This window comes from Anastrepha ludens, chromosome 6 (assembly GCF_028408465.1).
Source record: "Anastrepha ludens isolate Willacy chromosome 6, idAnaLude1.1, whole genome shotgun sequence".
NCBI lineage: Eukaryota > Metazoa > Arthropoda > Insecta > Diptera > Tephritidae > Anastrepha > Anastrepha ludens.
In genome coordinates, this window is record NC_071502.1 from 43,251,780 (window position 1) to 43,271,432 (window position 19,653).

At 35.1% G+C, this 19,653-nt stretch overlaps 1 protein-coding gene across 3 annotated transcripts in view; it reads right to left on the minus strand.

Annotated features, from left to right (window-relative positions):
* Positions 1-19,653, minus strand: part of LOC128868615 (protein spinster) — a 60,461-nt gene that overhangs the window by 23,542 nt on the left and 17,266 nt on the right. For all 3 annotated transcript variants that reach the window (XR_008455140.1, XR_008455139.1, XM_054110906.1), the window contains exon 2: positions 940-1,297. Coding sequence is in view for 1 of the 3 variants with exons in the window: in XM_054110906.1 (XP_053966881.1) it covers positions 940-1,297 (358 nt within the window). In the remaining 2 variants the exon portion in view is untranslated. The remainder of the gene's footprint in view (positions 1-939; positions 1,298-19,653) is intronic.

The following is a 19,653-nucleotide window of genomic DNA, read 5'->3' on the forward strand; positions in this document are numbered from 1 at the left end:
TTGTGAACTCTTTAAAGACATTGTGCTGGTACTTCTATAATTGATTGGACATTTTTCGATAACAAAAAATTCCAAAAATTTTATTCAATTGACAACAGGCAACGCCCTTTTGACCTTTCTTTTTTTTTCTTTGTTTCTCGCATGGCCATGGGAATGCATGTGAAAGCACGCGATCTGTCACTTGATCGGAAGACCTTTTTAATAATAAACAATAAGCAGAATTATTATTTTTGCACAATCTTGCTGAAATCACGCGATGAATGAATTTACATTTTAAATTGGAATGTCAGCTTGGAGGTGAATGACTCAACATTACAACACATACGCGCAAATATGTTTGATATGTATGCAGCTACATATAAAAGGCGGGTTTTGATTCTAATTTTTCAAGCCAATAATAAATTTCTTATCAACAATTTGCAATTTGAAAATATTTACGAATGTACAGCTGCAATGTGAGAAGAGCTCCCTGTTTTAATGGAATAATTTTATGTACCTACTATACGTTATCTATTTTTGGAAAAATAGCGGATTAAAGAAAGTCATGTTTGCACATTATTATTAAAAATAAAAATAATTGATTTAAATAGTATTAAAATTGAGTGATTTTTTTTAAGAGGATAAGGTTTCAGTGAAATCTATTAAACGACAAAAAGTAGTCTGGTATGTAACTAAATATAATAATTAATTAAAAAAATGGCGTTAGAAAATCATTTACAGTTGAATTCAGTTTAATTTTATTATATATTTTAAATTCTAACGAAATGCTGTAGAGTAATCTAGACTGGGTTTTCCCCATATTGTAATTCTTTTTATGAATAATTTTAGCTATTTTATTTGGTGAAAATCCATAAGCAAATACAAAAAATGCAGTAAAATTTGCTGTTGAGTCTAAATACTCCGAATACTCGAATATCATTTTTCTGCAAGTGAACTTACCCGAATCCTGAACCCACAGGTATCGCAAAATAGAATAACGCCAGCATTTTCGAACGTAAGTCATGTACGAATAAGTCCGATATAATTGTAGGCGCTATAGTACTATAAGAAGCTTCACCAATGCCCACCAATGCACGGAATGTAATGAAGCTACCGAAGCTACCCATAAACGAGCCGAGTAACGTTGTTGTGGACCATAGCAGTACACCGGTGGCCATAATCCAACGACGCGAATAACGATCACCGAGATAGCCGAATACTGGAGCACAAATCATATAGGAGAGCACAAAGGCGGTTTGTAGGAGACCACCATCATCGTCACCGATTTTAAAGTCATCTTGTATATCCGTTAAAACACCTGAAAATGGAAATAAAAATTAAGAAATAATTAACTAAATTAGAAATTTTCATCGGAGGAAAAGTATGTAATATTGTATCACTACGTTCATATTTGCAGGCATGTCGGGAAACTAATCCCTACTAAGTAATTTATAAATGTGAAAGTTTGTGAATATGTTTGTTACCTTTTCACGCCGAAACGGCTGGACGGATTCCGATAAAATTTAACAAATGAATAGTTTATAACCTGAATTGTGATAAAAGGTATTTTTAAAGAGAGTTGCCACTATTTAAGAAGTATTTAATTAAACTTAAAACAAATAACTGATAATACGGGCGTCAACAGAAAAAAGTTTAAGATTAATTTCGAAAATATTCTTGGAGAGAGTTGCTACTTGTTTGAAAAATTAAATACAATTTAATTCACAAGTTATGTGAAATTGGAGTATCTTTCGTAAACTGGCATATAAATCGCTCAGAGACACCTGAATGTAAAAGCGCTAGATTATATTACCCCAAACTAAAGCCATATGTGCCGATGGGAGGTTTTCCACAACAATTTCCATCGAAAGCTATCTATCTATCTGGAGAGATCAACTTAGGATGTTGTTGTTGTTGTAGCAGCATAAGCATTTCCCATGCATATACGAGGAATGCTGCTGAAGTGACAGTCCTTGGCCGGATATAAGTCCGGTTCGTTCCGGTTACGTAGAACCGACTGTCGTAGTAACATGGGTGGTAACCTCCGGGTTGAGCGAATTGCCATTCTGAGCGACGGTCAAGCGGCATTCAAAGCGTTGTCATCCCTTAAGGTTGAATCCTCAATAGGCCTTGAGTGCATCGAGAAACGGAATTTACTAATATAGGAATGCACAATCGCTTTCGGCTTATATAGGCCCCGAGATATAAAAGGTATACCTGGGAAGGAACAAGCGATTGTTACTAATAAGACTTGAGTCCTTCCTTGAAATCACACAAGGGACAATATGGTACATCATCGAGGAGGAACTTAGAAGGGAAAGAGTTAAGTCAACGAGACGTAAGCTGGCAGCAAATTATGGGGCCTACTGGCAGGCAAGTTATAACTGACCTGTCAAAGGACAAACTGAGAATGTTCACGGGCATTCTCATAGGCTACATATTTTTAGTCTCCATGTTCAGCAGTTGAGCCCTAGACTCGCAGTCTAACACTCAAAATGGCGGCTGCCATTTGACTTTTGGCGTAAATTTCACTTAAAATCATTACTTAAATTTTTTATGCATATATGTATATTTTTTATATACCTACTTATTTCTTCTTTTTTGTTTTTTTGAAGTGAAACTTCTTTAGGCGCGTCGGGGGCCCCAAGGCAGATTGAAAATAGGCGAGTGAAACGGTAAGTTCGGAGCGTTACCGAAATCCGTCAAATGGGCGGGGCCAAGGAGCAGCTGCTTCTTCCCACTCTCGCCTATTCCCTCTCTCGCATCGCAAGCGCTGAACGATGTGAGGGAGCCACCGAGACACGCCGAAATGTATATAGCACACAAGTAAGCATTGAAGTAGACTGGCGACATGCAGGCAACCGACAATCGACAACCGACAACGGGTATTATAGATAGCCATAGCCCGTGCAAATGAGTGCTGTGTGTGAGTATCAGATAAAGCGCCGATTGAATGTGTGTAAGCGGGAAAGCAATAAGAAACTGATGTGAAGTAAATAGATGGTAGGTATGGAGGAGACGAAGCGATACAATGAGTGCGTTTGCCAAACGAGTGACGATAGTTGAAGTAGAAGGTTGTAAAATGACATTTCAACCGTTTCGGTGATCAAAGCAAATTGATTAACGCGCCAAAAGTAGGCAAAAAATACCATTGGAAGTGCAAAGAAATGTCAGCGTCAAGTGCAACACTGCACCCAAGTGTCAAATTTGAAGCTAATAAGGACAAAAATAAATAGTACAAATTTATGTGGAGTGATATAGAAAAAAAAATATGAAAACCTGAATTTAACACGAGAGAGGGGGGAGAGATCTAAACCGGGGCTCCCATGCATGGAACAACCAACTTAGAAGTTTCACTTCTACCGTGCGTGAGTCTGACATACCCTAGTTTTTTTCTTCTAAAAGCAGGACTTAATTTTTATCCGAAAATTGTTTAGTAACTCTTTTCTTTAAGAATTTTTGTGCAGCAACGTTGAAGCGTGGTTGCACTCAACCGGCAAATTCATGAATGTCGTTTATCGTGAGTCGAACGCCAATGCAAGCGTTAATTTTAGCGTCTAACATTACCCACACAATGATCACAAGGAGATCATGTTTAATTAGCACATTCCATCACTTGACTTAATTACAATCAAACTAATTGCATGACCGTAGCTTTTAGAAACAGATAAGAGACGTGCTGACACGGGTTGTTTACTCTTCTCCTGTACGAGTAATAGCAAATGATTTAATTGCGTTCAATGAAATATCGAAGGAAGTGCAAAAAGTATTTATGTAATGTGCTAAAGCTTCACAAATTCAAATTGATTTGGTAAATATGTATACATTTCTTTTTAGTTAGATAATTATTTACTCTTTTCAATATACACTTAACCACATTAGCATTTAGTCATCATCCTCATAATTTGCTCACATTCAAATTTCCTCTACAGTTAAAAACACAAATCCAATTCATTTTCACCATTTTTGTTTGCAGTGGAAATAAGCAATGAATCTTTGGCTACTCAAACGCATTTCGCAATGCTCACCTACTCAAAATATGGTTCACATAAACCAGTTTAAACATCTTCACGTTCACTTTAACAAAATAAAAAAGAAAAAATAAAAAAAACACTTACTGCATACTAATACGACTACTAAAAATAAACGATGTTGATGGGTTTATTGATTAAACTTTAGTGGTGCCATTGAGCCGGGGTATGCTGCACAACTTCATACATAAAAGCATTTAAAAATATATTCAATCCATTAAATTACATATTTTTTCTAGTAAATTACATTTAATATATAAAAATATTTTAGTGGTAGGACTATAAACGTGCCACTTCTCTTGGGTTAAGTAAGTAAGTTTTGAAATATATGAAATACGTGAGTGACACAACAATAGGAGCGCGATAGTTTTCACTACAACAAAAACCATACAACTCAGTCTCGAACTTTGTATAAAATTTTAAAAAGTTCAACAAATTTTCATCAAAACTTCAAATTTTTTAATCAGAATCTTAAGAGAAATTTTGAGTATGCAGTTTTATAGCTCACTAGCTTTAACCCGCGGCCCCGCTCGCGTAGGAGTAGTTTTGAGGGATTTAGGATATGTATATAAAAGAATTACAAACAATAATTTCATAGAAAATAATTTTTTATTAATAACCATAATATTACAATACCCGGCATCCGTTGCTATGCCTCGTTGAATAAAATCAAAACAACCAATCAGAAAAATATCAAGCAAACTTATTTTTATTAATTTTCTATCTCAAACCGTTTTTGAACTTTGGATTTGGGTCATAGTTGAACAGCTTATGCGAATTATGAAGTCTAGAGTGTGCTATAAATAGTGAGAAACAGGAAAAACAAAGATTTTTTAGATTAAATTTTAGCAAATATTCGATTATTAGTGACGAATGAGAGTGGAGGCGCGGCCTGGGGGCTGTGGGAAGAGAGTTCCATCATAAAAGAAAATTTCGAGCATTCGTTATATGGAAAAATTGGTTAACAACTTGAAACTTTGATGGAAATTTGTTGAATTTTTTATTCTTTCTTTTTTTTAACCATATTTTTGTAAAATAATAAGTTAAAAAAAAAAAAATAAAGATAAAAAAAAGTCAAAAATAAAAAATAAATAAATAGTAAAATCTGTGCAAAATATCGCGTTGCTTTCGTAGTGACCACAGATGTACAGGACACAAGCTTTGCTCTTTGTACAGTGCCGTGCAAAACAAAGTAACTGTTTAGGAATTAAAAGTTTAGGATTCTTTAAAAATAATAATACGCCACCAAATAGAATAAAACTTAGCATTTATTTGCAACTTAATTCTAATAAAAATATTCTACAAAATAACAAATACAGATATGAAAAAATTAATAAGAAATAAACTTAAGAAAACCCCCATTTATTTGCTCAGTTTTACACGTAACTAATAAATAAGAAAATATGCACCTAAAGAAAAAAGAAACACATGATAAAACAGATTAAATAAATAAATAGAACAAAGCGATCTTGGCGTGTATAACGTCGATACTATGTTTATAAAATTATTTCTTTTATTACAATTTAAGAATTTGTATTTGAAATTGAAAATAAACTTACGATAACAACCAAGAGACGTTTGAACACTAGAACTTGCCTCCCACCTTTTTTAGAAGCATCCATTACATAGCTGATTTTCTCTTGTATGCATTTTAGGCCAAAGTCTTGACTGCAAGGCCTTCGTTTCCACAACAGTCGGTTCTACGTTACCGAACCGGATTTATATCTGGCCAAGGACTGTCACTCCAGCAGCATTCCCCGTATGTAAGTATGGGGAATGTGTATGCTACAACAACAACAACAACACCACCAACTGCAAGACCTTCCTTCCATCTTTTTAACGATACTTTTGTATGCAGGCGCCTTTTTCTTGAGTGCACTAAAGCTCAATCAAATCAAATTGGAACCAATGCTACGCTGTTAACCTATTCTCATGAATGCTGCTAGCTGTCTTATGTACGATATGAAACGTCGAGAATGAGAAGTGAAATTTCATCACTTTTATAATTGGGGTCTATTCAACTGCCTTAGAGTTCACCATGGAGAATGTTAAGTTAAATAATTTTAATTTGTTTGATAACAGTTCTGCATCATCAACGTATGAATGAGTTAACAAAATGAATACCATGCAATTTTTTCAAAATTCTTAATAAAAGATATGAAACATTATTTTGCACTTATGGTAAGAAGTTTTCGAGCAATATTATTCATTACAAAAATAGACACATTCGACACTAGAAATTTAAATTAAAAATGAGTTTTTTTATTATTCATATTTTATGGAATTTTACATAGTTACAAGCATTACACATCTTTCGCCTGGACTTACTCGCATCCCACGTGAAAGTGAATATGAAATATATTGCTGTTCCCAGAAACGGTGAAGCGGTGTGTCTGAAAATGATAAGCTGAATTACAATTGAATGCTAACAGCACCACTTATCAATGCTTCAGCTCTAACTTCACAGCAGTAGATCACATGAATAATAACGCGGAACATGTTGGCAAAGCTAGAAGCGTCAGCGGCGCCCACTCTTTATAGTCTAAACAAATCGCAGAGCAACGAATTATTTGGCATGAGTTAAAAAAAAAAGAAGCAAAAAACCCCATTAGAGCGCACGCAAAAAAACGTCACATACCTATAATTTTGTCAATTGGGATTGCAGGCGGGTGTGCTTGCCAAATACACGCGGCAGTCAACATACATTTGAATGATCATAGGTACGCTCTTGATTTAAAATTTGTTTATACCCGAAAACACGGCAACAAAAATTATTCCAACAAGTGAGATGTGGAATGTAGGAAAGTAGTAAAACGGTATAAAAACAAACGCCTTCAAAAGCGACTGGGAGAGTCAATGAAATCGTAGCGCACATGGTCGAGAGCACTGGGCTAACATCAGAAAGCGCAACAAGTTTGTGTATGGAAAAATAGCAAAAATTTCAAGGAACTCCTATGTACATATGTGCATACATACACACATACACAGCATTGAACAAATATTGAGCAACGTACTTCTGCTAGATTCTCTAGGTGGCTAAACTAAACGCCCGTCATACGACATACGAGTAAATTGGTGAGTGTAAGTGCTGAGTCAGATCACTGTCAACACCATTTCCCGCCACCCCACTCTTGACAAACGCCTTCAACTCTACATGGCCACTAACACACACTCACTCACCAAATAAATCCAACACGTCCAAAGCGAGTGCACGTCCCCGCAACTTACCCCCTATTGTTGTTTTCATATTTTTCGACTTAAGCGTTCGGTTTCATGCTGTTGCGGCTTTTGCTGTGCTATCTACATATAGTATATTTTGTAGCGTTTTTACTTTTTTCGTATTTTTTTATTGCTTTTAATTATTTTTCGTTGCTATCTGGGTCTTTTTATGAGAAATTTATCGTACGATTTTTTCAACCAATCAGCGCTTGCCGGTTTTAGCCAGCAATGAGTAAGTGACGTAACGGCAAACGATGCTGACGGCCGAACGACGTCTTTTTACGTGGGCAAGTAAGCAAGCGAATAGCGTAAACAGCAAAAATGCCAACCGCGCAAATGTGAAATACCTACTAGGTAAAAACGAAATAGGGGCCGATGTTGGTAAGTCTGCGCTTCTTCGTGGTAGCTACATATAGACCTACATACATACATACATGCATATACACAATTGGTATGCAGTGGCAACACGGACGGGTAGATTGCGTTATTGGAAAAATTATGGTAAGTCATATCTGCGGTGGTGCTGTTAGGAATGACATTCTTAATGCCAAAAATAAAAGAAATAAAAAGACAAACAAACAGCAAAACATTTGTTTGCTACTCGGCGGGCAATGTGAAGGATTGGCTCATTCGCTGGCTGATGATAGTCTTGCTATTGAACTAATAATATGAGAAAGGTGAAATTAGAATGGGCGTTTAATTCATTATGATAAAAGGTATACATAAGAAAGTCAAATAGTAGCAGATCAAAAATAAAACTAATACAACAATATTTGTGGCTGGGTGCAATGTCAAAGCAACAAACAAAACAATCGTCATGATTTAGGGTAAGAAATGAGTAAATAACAGACAAACAGAAAAATCAAGAAGTCTAGACAATAGTCCGCCGAAGTAATAAAAAAAAACTACTAAAGTCCAGTACCAAAGAGAGGCACAAAATGTGTTAACCAATAAAAGGAAATAGCACGGTAATCGGACAAACAGAACTTGTTTGCAAAGCCGGTACCGGCATGAGTGAACGCCGGTGAGAACTAAGTGCACACCCATATATACATTGATGGTTACACGTACATATATATATATATATATATAATTAAGCGTACACTTACATACTCATACATACATACATAGATACATTTGTATGTACTTAACTTGATTTGTTACCGGTCTTGTGGCCCATAATCACTGCTGAAACGTGAGACAAGTGCATGTCTGAATTGGCTGCTAACCACTGGCACACCTTCTCCACGCGAGTGTTGTTAACCACAACATAGGCAATGTCCTTGAAATATTTAGGAAAATTTCTGGATGAAAATAGCGCACAACTCACTTTTATGCATGATTATAAAGGGTATTTCAAAAGTGACGCCTAGTTGTCAGTAGTGAATAATTCTCAGACGGTACCTTTTTTATATCATCTTTGACATTTGTGAAGTGGATAGTTGCACAAATTTTTCAAGATAGAAAACGCGTTGGTTGGTTTAAGTGGTGATTCTTCCAGAATCCAACTAGCGCTTCCGCACCATTTTGTTGCCACATTCGTTATCAACTTGTTTGCCAGTTATTTACAGCATGACTATATCCAGTCTGTGCGGTTCAGGAACCTTATCAGGTTGTTGACATCTAAGCCAGACAGTTGTTCCAGACTCTCGAACAACGGTTTACCCAGGGTTAACATTCTGTCCTTCCATAGAGCAGGGCATTCGCAGAGGAAATGGAAGATTGTTTCCTTTTTCTCCGGTTGTTTGCAACTGGGACAGTATGTGTTGTGAGGGATGCCTATTTTGGCTACTTGTTCTCCCACAGACCAAAAGCCAGTTATGACTGCCGTTAGTCTCCAGGCGTCCCGTCGTGTCATATTGATCAATGTTGACGATTGCTTAAGGTTGTAGGTGGGCCACTGCGTTGAAATTATTGAAAATTATTATGATCTTTAAGAACAACATATAGCAAAATTCGTGATGTTTTTGGTAGAAATAATCGTCCGTATGAGTTGACAATTCAAAGGTTGTTGAAAAAATTAAAAAAAAAAACTGGTCCTTTCGAGGATAGAAAAAGCAGTGGCAGAACAAAAAACGAACGTTGTGTTGAAATATTGCTGGTGTAGGGCAAAGTGTTGCTGAACAACCCTGGCATTCATGAATCGACTGCTTGGCAGATTTTACCTGTAGACGTGCTCATGGTGGGCATTTAAATGATGTTATTTTTCACATATAATTGGTAAGAGCCATCCATATTTTGAATAAAAATAGTGAAACCTAAAAAATCTAGATTTTAGCATGTTTTATTTTAAAACAACATCTAGATGTGTCTTTTGTAAGACCCTTTATTTAAAAATGTGCATTTTGTCTAAAAACTACCAGGAATTGGTTTCCGAAAAGCCAGTTTAAAAGGATAGTCAAAGTTAAAAGGAAAATAAAGCCAGATAGTAAATAAATAATATTATTTGGGTGTTATGTGGCGTTTGAGAGAGCGAATTTTTTTTTTCACAACCTCGCACGGCTGTCACATTGTAAAAAAATTTACTCAACAAATATCATTAAATAACCAGATTCGCCGGATATGGCTCCGGCAAAGTACCTTCTCTTTCTAAACCTCAAATTACCACTGTTCCTATAAATCTAACTTGCCCTATAATTCGGAAAAACTTTACTTTGAAGGCAAATAATAAATTTAAATGAATAAATAATATATTTTGGGATTTTTATGGATATGCTCCCCACACACCACCTATTTGCCTTATAGACATCTCTCTTTAGTCTCTATTTAGACGAAGTATACGTGTAACTTCAATAATTATTTCACGTTTTCTAACTAAAACATCAAATAATTCATATTCATGTGCAGTTTATAACAGGGCTCTAGAAAATAAGAAATATATTTGAATACAATAGTAAAAGTACATAATCTATTTGATTTTGAATTTAATTTAATTCTACATTTCAGTTCACTTCCGCCTGACTGATTGCCCACTATTGAAATAAAATCAGGTCTCTGAAGGTATTTTGCATTGATGTCAACAAACTTGAGATATTCTTTTTAGCATTTTTATAATTATTCACTTTTAAGTTAAATACTTATTTATTTAAATCAGTTATATTAGTGCTTATAACCAGCGCGAAATCATTTGACCCTGGTAAAATATTACTTTTCGCAATATTTGCTATACGTCATACATACGACATGTTTCAGCGAATAAAGTTCAAGGGTCATCGCTGACCCCAGCCCTGAGAGCATTCGATGCAGTACAGCCTGTGGATGGTGGAAGACATTTTCTCTGTTAAAAAGATCAAGTGGCGAGGAAATCTGCTGCAACATACTTGGTGTTTCTAAAAGTTTTCAGTTTTTCAGCGCTAATTTAACTGTGGTGAATTTTTAAGCTGAGTTTGAGACTCCAAAATTGTGTTGTAATAATTGAACTAGAAAGCATAGCTAAACTATCATGAAAAAACATAGTAAAAACCGTCCATAATTGGCGTCGATTAGGTTACTACGAGGAAAAAACGAATCGATAGACGAGTATTGCGTCAATCAAAAAGAAGAATAAAAAAATAATAAAGTTATATAATCGCACATAAAATCTAAATATCACAGAGCATAGCAAAAATTAAAAAAAAAAAAAAAGTTTTATGTGGTATAAATGAAGGTTTACGCGTACAAGTGTTTATTAGTTTATTCTTTGGATCTTGTAGAATTCATTAGTGGGCATAGTGAAATACTCCAAGTGGAAACTTGTGAAAATTTTGCACTGAAAAAGCACAAATTACATAGCAGTGGTGTGCCATAGAAACACAGGAAAGAAATGAAAAGATTTCGGTCAATGACATGCAAGCTATGACTCTTAGGGCGCGCGTATACTCGTGCTGTAGGTAAGTCAAATCGCAGTCATATACAGGAAGGAGGCGGTAATGCGGGCGCCGCTTTAAGGCACCTGTAATAGGTACTGGTGCTGTTTAAATGCAACACTTTTCGTCGCTAACGCCGCTTTTCCATACAAGTAGCAAATGTACATAGACTGCATATAATAATAGGAGTACTTTAAAATGGAATGACGTGGATGTGCGGCCGTATTGATAATAATACTCATCTATATAAATATGTGAGGCGGCCGCCGTAGCAAAATGGGTTGGTGTGTGACTACCATTCGGAATTCGGAGAGCGTTGGTTCGAGTCTCCGTGAAACACCAAATTGAAAAAAAAAAAAGTTTTTTCTAATAGCGGTTACCCCCGGCGGGCAATGGTAAACCTCCGAGTATTTCTGTCATAAAAAGCTCTCCATAAATATGCATATATTAGGCCGGGTCGATTTGTGGGGAGGCAAAAAAATCGCCCATTGCTCTGTGAAAATCATATTCTAGGGATCAAAATAAGAAGCTTTGCCGAAGGAACCATCCCTCTAAAACGAATTCTGATGTCCCCCAATTTGGGTCGAACTTTTTAGTTTCTTTTCTCATGTAAAGGCCAAAAATTGTGATATTTTGAAATGATTGTATGGGGAACCCCCCAGGGGAGTTCCAGGGGGAGTGCCACTGGCATGGGTGGATCGGCCGTCCAAAGTTAGTGGGGGTCAGTCATACATTTGGACTCGATTGGAGCACTCTAAATGGGTCAAAGTGGGATTTTTCGTTCGACCCAAATTGGGGGACATCAGAATTCGTTTTAGAGGTATGGTTCCTTCGGCAAAGTTTCTTATTTTGATCCCTAGAATACGATTTTCACAGAGCAATGAGCGATTTTTAAATCGACCCGCCCTAGTATATATGTATATATATATATGTATATATATATGTATATATATATGTATATATATATATATATATATATATATGTATATATGTATATATATATATGTATATGATATAAATATGTGAAGGCTAATCGTCACATGTCTAAGTTGGCACGGGGATTGTTAGCGATAACCAGACAATGTGATGTGATATTTTGTAAGTTAAATTTATGACTTGTCGTAGTTGTTGTTGTTGTTGTTGTTAAATTAACCCTATTACTTTATGACTGATGTCTGATGTCTGATGAGTGAACAACTTTCTGCATCATTTTGATAACAGAAATTGGGTAATGACATGCATATATGTATGTATGTATAAAAATAATTGCTCAGAAATTGAAGTATATAAATCCAATAATTTGATTGATATGCGATTATATTAATGAAGGGAATATCTGTCAGCCGTAATTAGTAATTAAAGCATACCGCCTACGAAATTCTAATTAAATATAACAGTTCAGATTTTCGCTTGCAGTCATTTTTCTTGTACGAGGGTTGGTCAAAAAGTTCGCGGAATGAAGCGAACGGAGTGTGAATTTAGATATGCAATTATTTTTCGTGTTTGATATATCTCTTTAACCGTTTCACTATAAAACGGCGTACCCATAGGTTGTTTTAAATATTCTTATTAAAAAGTTGAAAGTTTTCATAATAATTTCTGTGAATTTTGCACAAAGTTTAGAACTATGATTTATAAAATGTTTGCTATTTTTATAAATAATTATAATTAATTAATGAAAAAAAATTAGCAGGAAAAATAATCCGAATATTGTAAAAAGATAAAGTGGTTTAATTATCTGAGCACAAGGTTACATTTCTGAAATGAAATTACTAAAGGAATTTATATTGTAAACATTTTTAAGAATGTTTGAAAATCTGCCGGAAAACGAAATTGTTGCGATGAAAATACCAGCTACAGCTGCTATTCACAATGGTAGTTAAAAAGTTACGCCTACTAGAGATCTTTCATATCTGTATACGAGTATATTTATAATTATAAAAACAAATGTTTTGCTTATGCCTTCAAAATAGTCAACTTCATTTAGTCAGTAGCTTTTTTTCCTTCGCTCCTACTCTTACACTTTTTTCCAATCTTTTTATGTTAATCAAAGCCACACTTTTTAGGCGAACATGGCAACGTGCGTCTTAGGCACTTGCGCATTGTCTAATCCATTCTCCTCTTCTTTGTTCATAAACTGCATCATTTGGGGTTTCTTAAAGTGTTCTTTAGTAGTCGCTCATAATATTGCCCATTTTTATGTTTAATTGCCAATACTATGACTTCCGAATCTCAAGAAATAGTAGCTATCATCTTTCGAGCCGATTAGAAGACCTTGAATTTCATTCAGTGGGTCCGCGCTTTTTAAGGCCACCGCATACACTTGCTTTGAGCCAGGTTTCGTAATGGAATACCTGAATTTCATCTCAAGTGATCGTCCGTTTCTTAAATTCAACCCTGTTCTCACTACGCAGACTCAAAAACTCGCGCCCTATAAGTATTTTGGACATCCATTTTGCACTGACCTTAAGCATACCAAAATGGTCGAGAAAGATTTTTAAAACGTTCGCAGAAGGTATTCTAACTTTTTTTGCGATTAGTTTTTTATTTGTTCAGTTCAACATGCAGCTTCCGTCACAAGCCTCTCGAGTTTTTCAACAAAATCTGAGGACGCCATCACAATCGGCTGGCCTGAACGCTGATCGACTTCAATTGACTCACTACTTCGTTTCAATATCTTATGCCACATTTAAATCTTTATTTTCCTTGGACAACAGTCTCTGACATCTCTTCCAAAGTTATTTATTGACGTTTTTTGTTTTTGCTTTGTGTGGAACTGAAGCACATCACGGAACTTAATTTTCTCCATAGTTAAGGTTTTCTTTTCACAGATTGATAAACGTAAAAAATTATCTTAATTATACATTTTAGTTTTTACGCCAGCAGATAAGTTTTGCATAGGTTTTTCTGAAAGTAAAGGCATGTTACCTACCACTTGTTGATAATAATTAAATACGTGATGAAAGCGTAATGGTAAATATTCACGATCAATTTACATCCAATATATGTAAGATTATATTTGTATGTATGTAAATGAGTCACACATTCACCTCATTAAAAATACAGTGCAAATAATTGTTCTGCCACTTAAATTCAAATCAGGTTGTTCAGTAAATTTATGTGAACAAATAATGGAATTGGAATGTAATTTTTAATACAGCTGTTTGTAAAGGGTCTTGCAGATGTGACGCCTAAATGTCAGTAGTGTATAATTCCAAGGCAGAATCTTTTTTATGTCACCTTTGACATTTGTCAAGTGGACAGATGTACATATGTTCAATTTTACACGATAGAAAACGCGTTAAAATGATTGAAACTTATGAAAATCTTTAAGTACAACATATCGCAAAGTTCATGCTTTTTTGGTCGAAATATTCGTTCGAAAGAAAAGAAAAATAGTGGTGTGTTTATAACTTTGCAACCGGGTGTACCTGAGAAAAAATCATGGGGGCATGAATTAATAGTGTTTAGGACAAATAAATACGTTAAGAATGAGAATGTCCAAAGAAATATCAAAGCTGCAAAGTTGATGTAATGTACATTGTTTACAATTTTTACTGGAAATATTAGTCTAGTTTCTTACAAGTATCAAAATGTTCTACACGTGCAGCTAAAGCCATAATTATACGAACTATAAGTAGAGGGTAAGGTCTGCAGGCAAGTTCTTCATGGAAATCTTGTTTGAAATGTTCTCTAACTATTGTTATTTAATTAAGCCGTGGCGTAGGGTGTTTGTGCTCATCATAGAGAAAGGTAATAAGTAGAATGCAAAAAATCCAGCTAGAGAATATGCAGCTGCTTGAAGGCCTTTAAACTAAAGCAAATACTTAAATACTTACAGCTGTAAAAACACATTAATTCAATTCCAGTGCAAGGAAAATTTTACAAATATGTAAACAAAATAATTATACAAGTATATGCACTTGAGATTTATCGAAAATAAAATTGTTAATTCGCAAAGGTAAAGCGCACAACAAACACATACATGTATATGTGCATATACAACCGTGTCCATAATAATAGCAACATAATAATTTATATATATTCGTTTTATAATTTTTTTTTTTATAAAAATATAGTTCATATTACAACAAAAACCATACTTTGTGTTAGTTTCTCACGTAATCGGAACGACTCGGATTTATATCCGGCGAAGGATCATCACTTCAGCAGAATTCCCAGTACATGTAAGGCGAATGCTTATGCTGCTATAACAACAGCACAAAGTCTCAAATTTTTAAATTAAAAAAAAAAAAAAATTCAACGTATTTTGATCATAATTTCCAATTTTTAGAAAGAATCCAAGTATGCAGTTTTAGAGCGCGTTGAATTTTGGTGTAAGAAGGTGCAAGTTTGATTTTTAACATTTTTTCTAGCTGACAGTGTTGTGCATTTTCTCCATAGGAAAACAAATGTGGGGCATTCGTCTTAGGGAAGAAAATGCATAGCACTGCCAACAAAAAAAAATTATCAAAAATCCACGTGAATTTAAGCTATTTTAAACTATTTCAAACTGGCGTAATATTATTTCCTAACTGCTACAAAACCAAAAATATTTAAAAAAAATTTAGATGAAAATTTTCTAAATTTTGTACAAAGTTTGAAACTTTGTGTTATTTGGTTTTGTTTTAGTATCAACTATATTCAACTACAAAAACACAAAAAATTTAAATAAAATATAAATAAATAGTCAAAACTTTGCAATATGTTGCACTGCTTTTATTATGAACGCAGGCGTACACAAATGCATGCATTTGTGGCTACTTGGAAAGCTTTCGAACTTTCCAACTGTTAAAATCCGTCTTTGAATCTGAAAGAAAATTTCGGTAGTTGGCTGTGTTAGTCATTCACAAAGAGTTAATCGCATATTTATTTGCATATCATTGACAGGGGCATCAATGGGCAAATAGCATTAGCGATTATTTGTCATTTTAATTGTTGTATTTTTATTTTACCTGCCGGTGCATAAAACATGAATTAGCGAGACTCTCTCTCTCAATATATAATGAATTAATTTCGAAGCCAAAATATTCCACCATTCATTCAATTAATTAATTGAGTTTTTTTGTGTGGAAAATTTAATTCAGAAGTGGAAAAAAACCTAAAGCAAACATGTAAATAATTACGAATTGTTCCAACATGAACTTAAGCAGCCTTCAATTAGCATAGAGTAATTTTTTTACAGTGTTTGAGTTAGCAAAAAGTTGAATTAGACTTTAAAATGAGTACAGTTAGGAAATTCACAACTCGTTAAAACATAGACATATCCATATAAACATACACATATCCATATCTATATTAAAGAAAATTAAAGAAACAAATTCAAATTGTCAAAAATCAACAGAAAATTGCGTGGTAATTTCGTTCCGGCAAATTGCTGATAAGTTATGTGAGAGTGTGATAAGACCGTAAATTTCATCTGTAAGATGAGATTATGCAAATATCAAATATGGACATATGTAAATATTAGTATTTCAGGGCCGACGAACTTTAAAAAAAAAAACGCAGGAAAATTTAAAAATTGCTAAATGCATTGGTATTGCAAAAGGCGGCCGCCGTATGTTTTCCTGAGACTAACTCCGAGCACGAAACACTAATTGATAAAAGAAGTTTTTTCTAATAGCGGTTATTGCTGTTGTAGCAGTTTAACAAACTCTGCGGGACATAGTGAATTCACTCTCTTCTAATTGTAGGCCTAAATAACTTTCTGTTTCGACCTTAGGTTTCGATGAGTAGGTTTTAGAAGGCATGTGAAAAGGTGGTTAGTCTCGAGCGGGGTGCCTTAACATGCCGGACATATGTTTGGTATGTCGGGGTTAATTCTAAATAAGTAGGAGTTCACTGTCTATATATAGTGAATGTCATGCTAAGTTCTGGTTCTCGTCAGAGATGTCTCCTGACGTGCCTGGGAGGTGACTCAGCCTCTAGGAAGCGCCTGCACGAATGGTTCCTGCGGCAACATTTCAGCAAGAATTGCTTAATGAGCATGATATCATGCAGATTAGCCTGGAAAATAGTAGCCCCGTTTTGTAGATGTAGTATAAGGAACCTCAAGAAACATCCCGTGACTGTCCTGCTGGCAGCATTTGGGCAGGTCTGAAGCTTCGTCCACTGCGTATCACTAGTTATAGGCGATCAGATGGGTGCTGTATAATTCAGAACCTGCCGTCCAATTGCCTTAAATGTCGCCAGCAACGTTTCCTTGCCATTGGCCCAAGCGATTTGAGGATCTTGCTACAGTTTTGGACTTCAGTGGCAGTCACAGTTGCATTCGCCGAGAAGGAGAGACAAGTATCGAACGTAACGCCCAGTAATTTTCGGTTATTTACAGTCGATTTTGATGTGCCATCGACCTTGACATCCTTCGTCCAAGAGCGCGAATAGGCTCGCCATGGATTTAGTGGGGAGAAGTTGGAAGTTCTTTACAGTAAAGAAGCGAGAAAGTCTGAAACCATCGATGTCAAATCAAGAAAAAAATCTCTTCGGTGGTTCAGGAAGCTTCCGGATATAGAAGTTGAAAAGCAACGGAAAAGGACACCACACTGATCCCTTTTTGTCAATTGTGCTGGTTACCCAAAAAGGTACTTGTTAGCGTTTTTCCTGAACATAATGTGTTTAGATAATGTCTACATTCTATTCCTTAGGGAAGGTGTAAAAAGGGACAACTAGCTAGGTCAATATTTAATTTTGAACGGCTGCCTAAGAAAGTTGTAGACTTGGAATTTAAAGACCTCATAGTGTTGTCTAATTGATTGTGTTTTCTAGAAAGTTCGTGCAGTTAACTTTTAATTGCTCAAATCTACCAGGAAACCCCGGTACAGGGCTATGTAATTATGCCTTACAACTGCGATATAGAGAATTCTTTCTGCAAGAAAGTTTGAGCGGCCTACTATTTTGCTGACTTTGTGGGAAAAATGGTCCTTTCACTTGGTGATGGTGTCTCAGCCTTTGCATACTCTAAAGGCTGGATTTTCCTTCACTGGAAAGTAATATTTCTCTACTTGAAGCATTCGAAAAGAGGCTGCTCTCATATCATATCTACAAAACTTAATTCGTTTCCATGATCGCATACAATCAAGTGGATTTTTAATCAAAATTTGTATTTGCAATAAGGCTGCATTTTTAGTACAATGCAATAAATTATTTGTACCACTATCACACACTGAATGTCAATAAAAACCAACAACAGAGTAACAATGAAAACACAAACTATTTATTTACTAAAAAAAAGGGGAAACAAAATTAAATGCATAGAAAGGCGGAAAAAGAGAAAGTTCGTTTACCCAATGCGAGTACTTTCGTAAGCTTTGAATGTATGTATGTATATTTCTATGGACGTACATATTTATATATGAATGTATGAATGGGTCTCGTCACAATAGTAAACGTTGAAAAGAAAACAACAATATTGGTCACAATTTTGCTAGGCGTTTTTTAACTGACCGAATTTAAAAGTAACTAAATAGTATGGGTACTATATGGCATGTCTGTATGTATGGAAGTGTGCGCTGAATTTATGAAATACCGTAGTGAATGGGCGAAAAGTGGTGAAAGAAAATAGTTAGCACCTGTGAAAAATGGTAAATCGAAGTCATGCATTTTACTTTTTGGAAAAGACTGCAACTACAAGTTCCAAAGCAGTGATATATTAAAACAAAAAATAAATTAAAAATAAGCGCACAAGCGATGCTCTTTAATCGAATATTGATGAAATATAACACATCCATGCGTGCTTGCATACATAAATCAAATTTAATGCATGCACTTAAAAGGAATTTCTGTAGATTTGCATTTTCATACACACAAATGTATGCAAAGAATTCCCATAAAGAATCATTAGCAATCAAGCGCAAATCTTTTGTGGTTTCTGGGTCTGCTGCACCCACACAGGAATGACAGAATTAATTCATTTCTCCTCCGCTGCTCTTTCATCTAAAGCCAATGATTAAAATATTTGTGGGGGCGCGACTCCTACAGCAAATTTTCAAATTTCAATTTAGCAATAACTGTAAAAAGCATTTACTACATTTACTCGTAAACACACCATGCAGGAAAGAAAGCAAGAACTAGTGGATGAAGTTTCTGATCAGCACTAGTGGACTATTTTTCTAATCAATCACCAGTGTGGCAGTGTCAACGTGGGCAGCGTCTGTGGACTTGAATACTGGTTGGCAACTATTCTAAAAGTTATGCAGAGCTTATTGGAACACTACTGTCGAATTGAGCATCAAGTCTGAGCTATCGAAATAGTCATGAATGCATGCAAAAGGGAAGTAATTAACACTTCTTACGAAATCATCGTGTAAATATTGTGAGTTATTTATATAGATGTGGTATAGGAAAGAGGAATGTGTACTGAACTACGAATTTCTGTACTAGTGAATTTCTCTACAGGGCATTTATCTGTGGTATATAAGTAGAAAATATAAAAGTGAATAATGCAGAAAAGTGCAATAATTTTAATGCGTTGTGCTCACTTTTTCATTTTATTTTTTTTCGCAATTTATATCTTTTACATTTTCGAAAGTTGCTTTTTTAACAGATACAAAAATACTGGACGATTGCCAAAATAAATGATA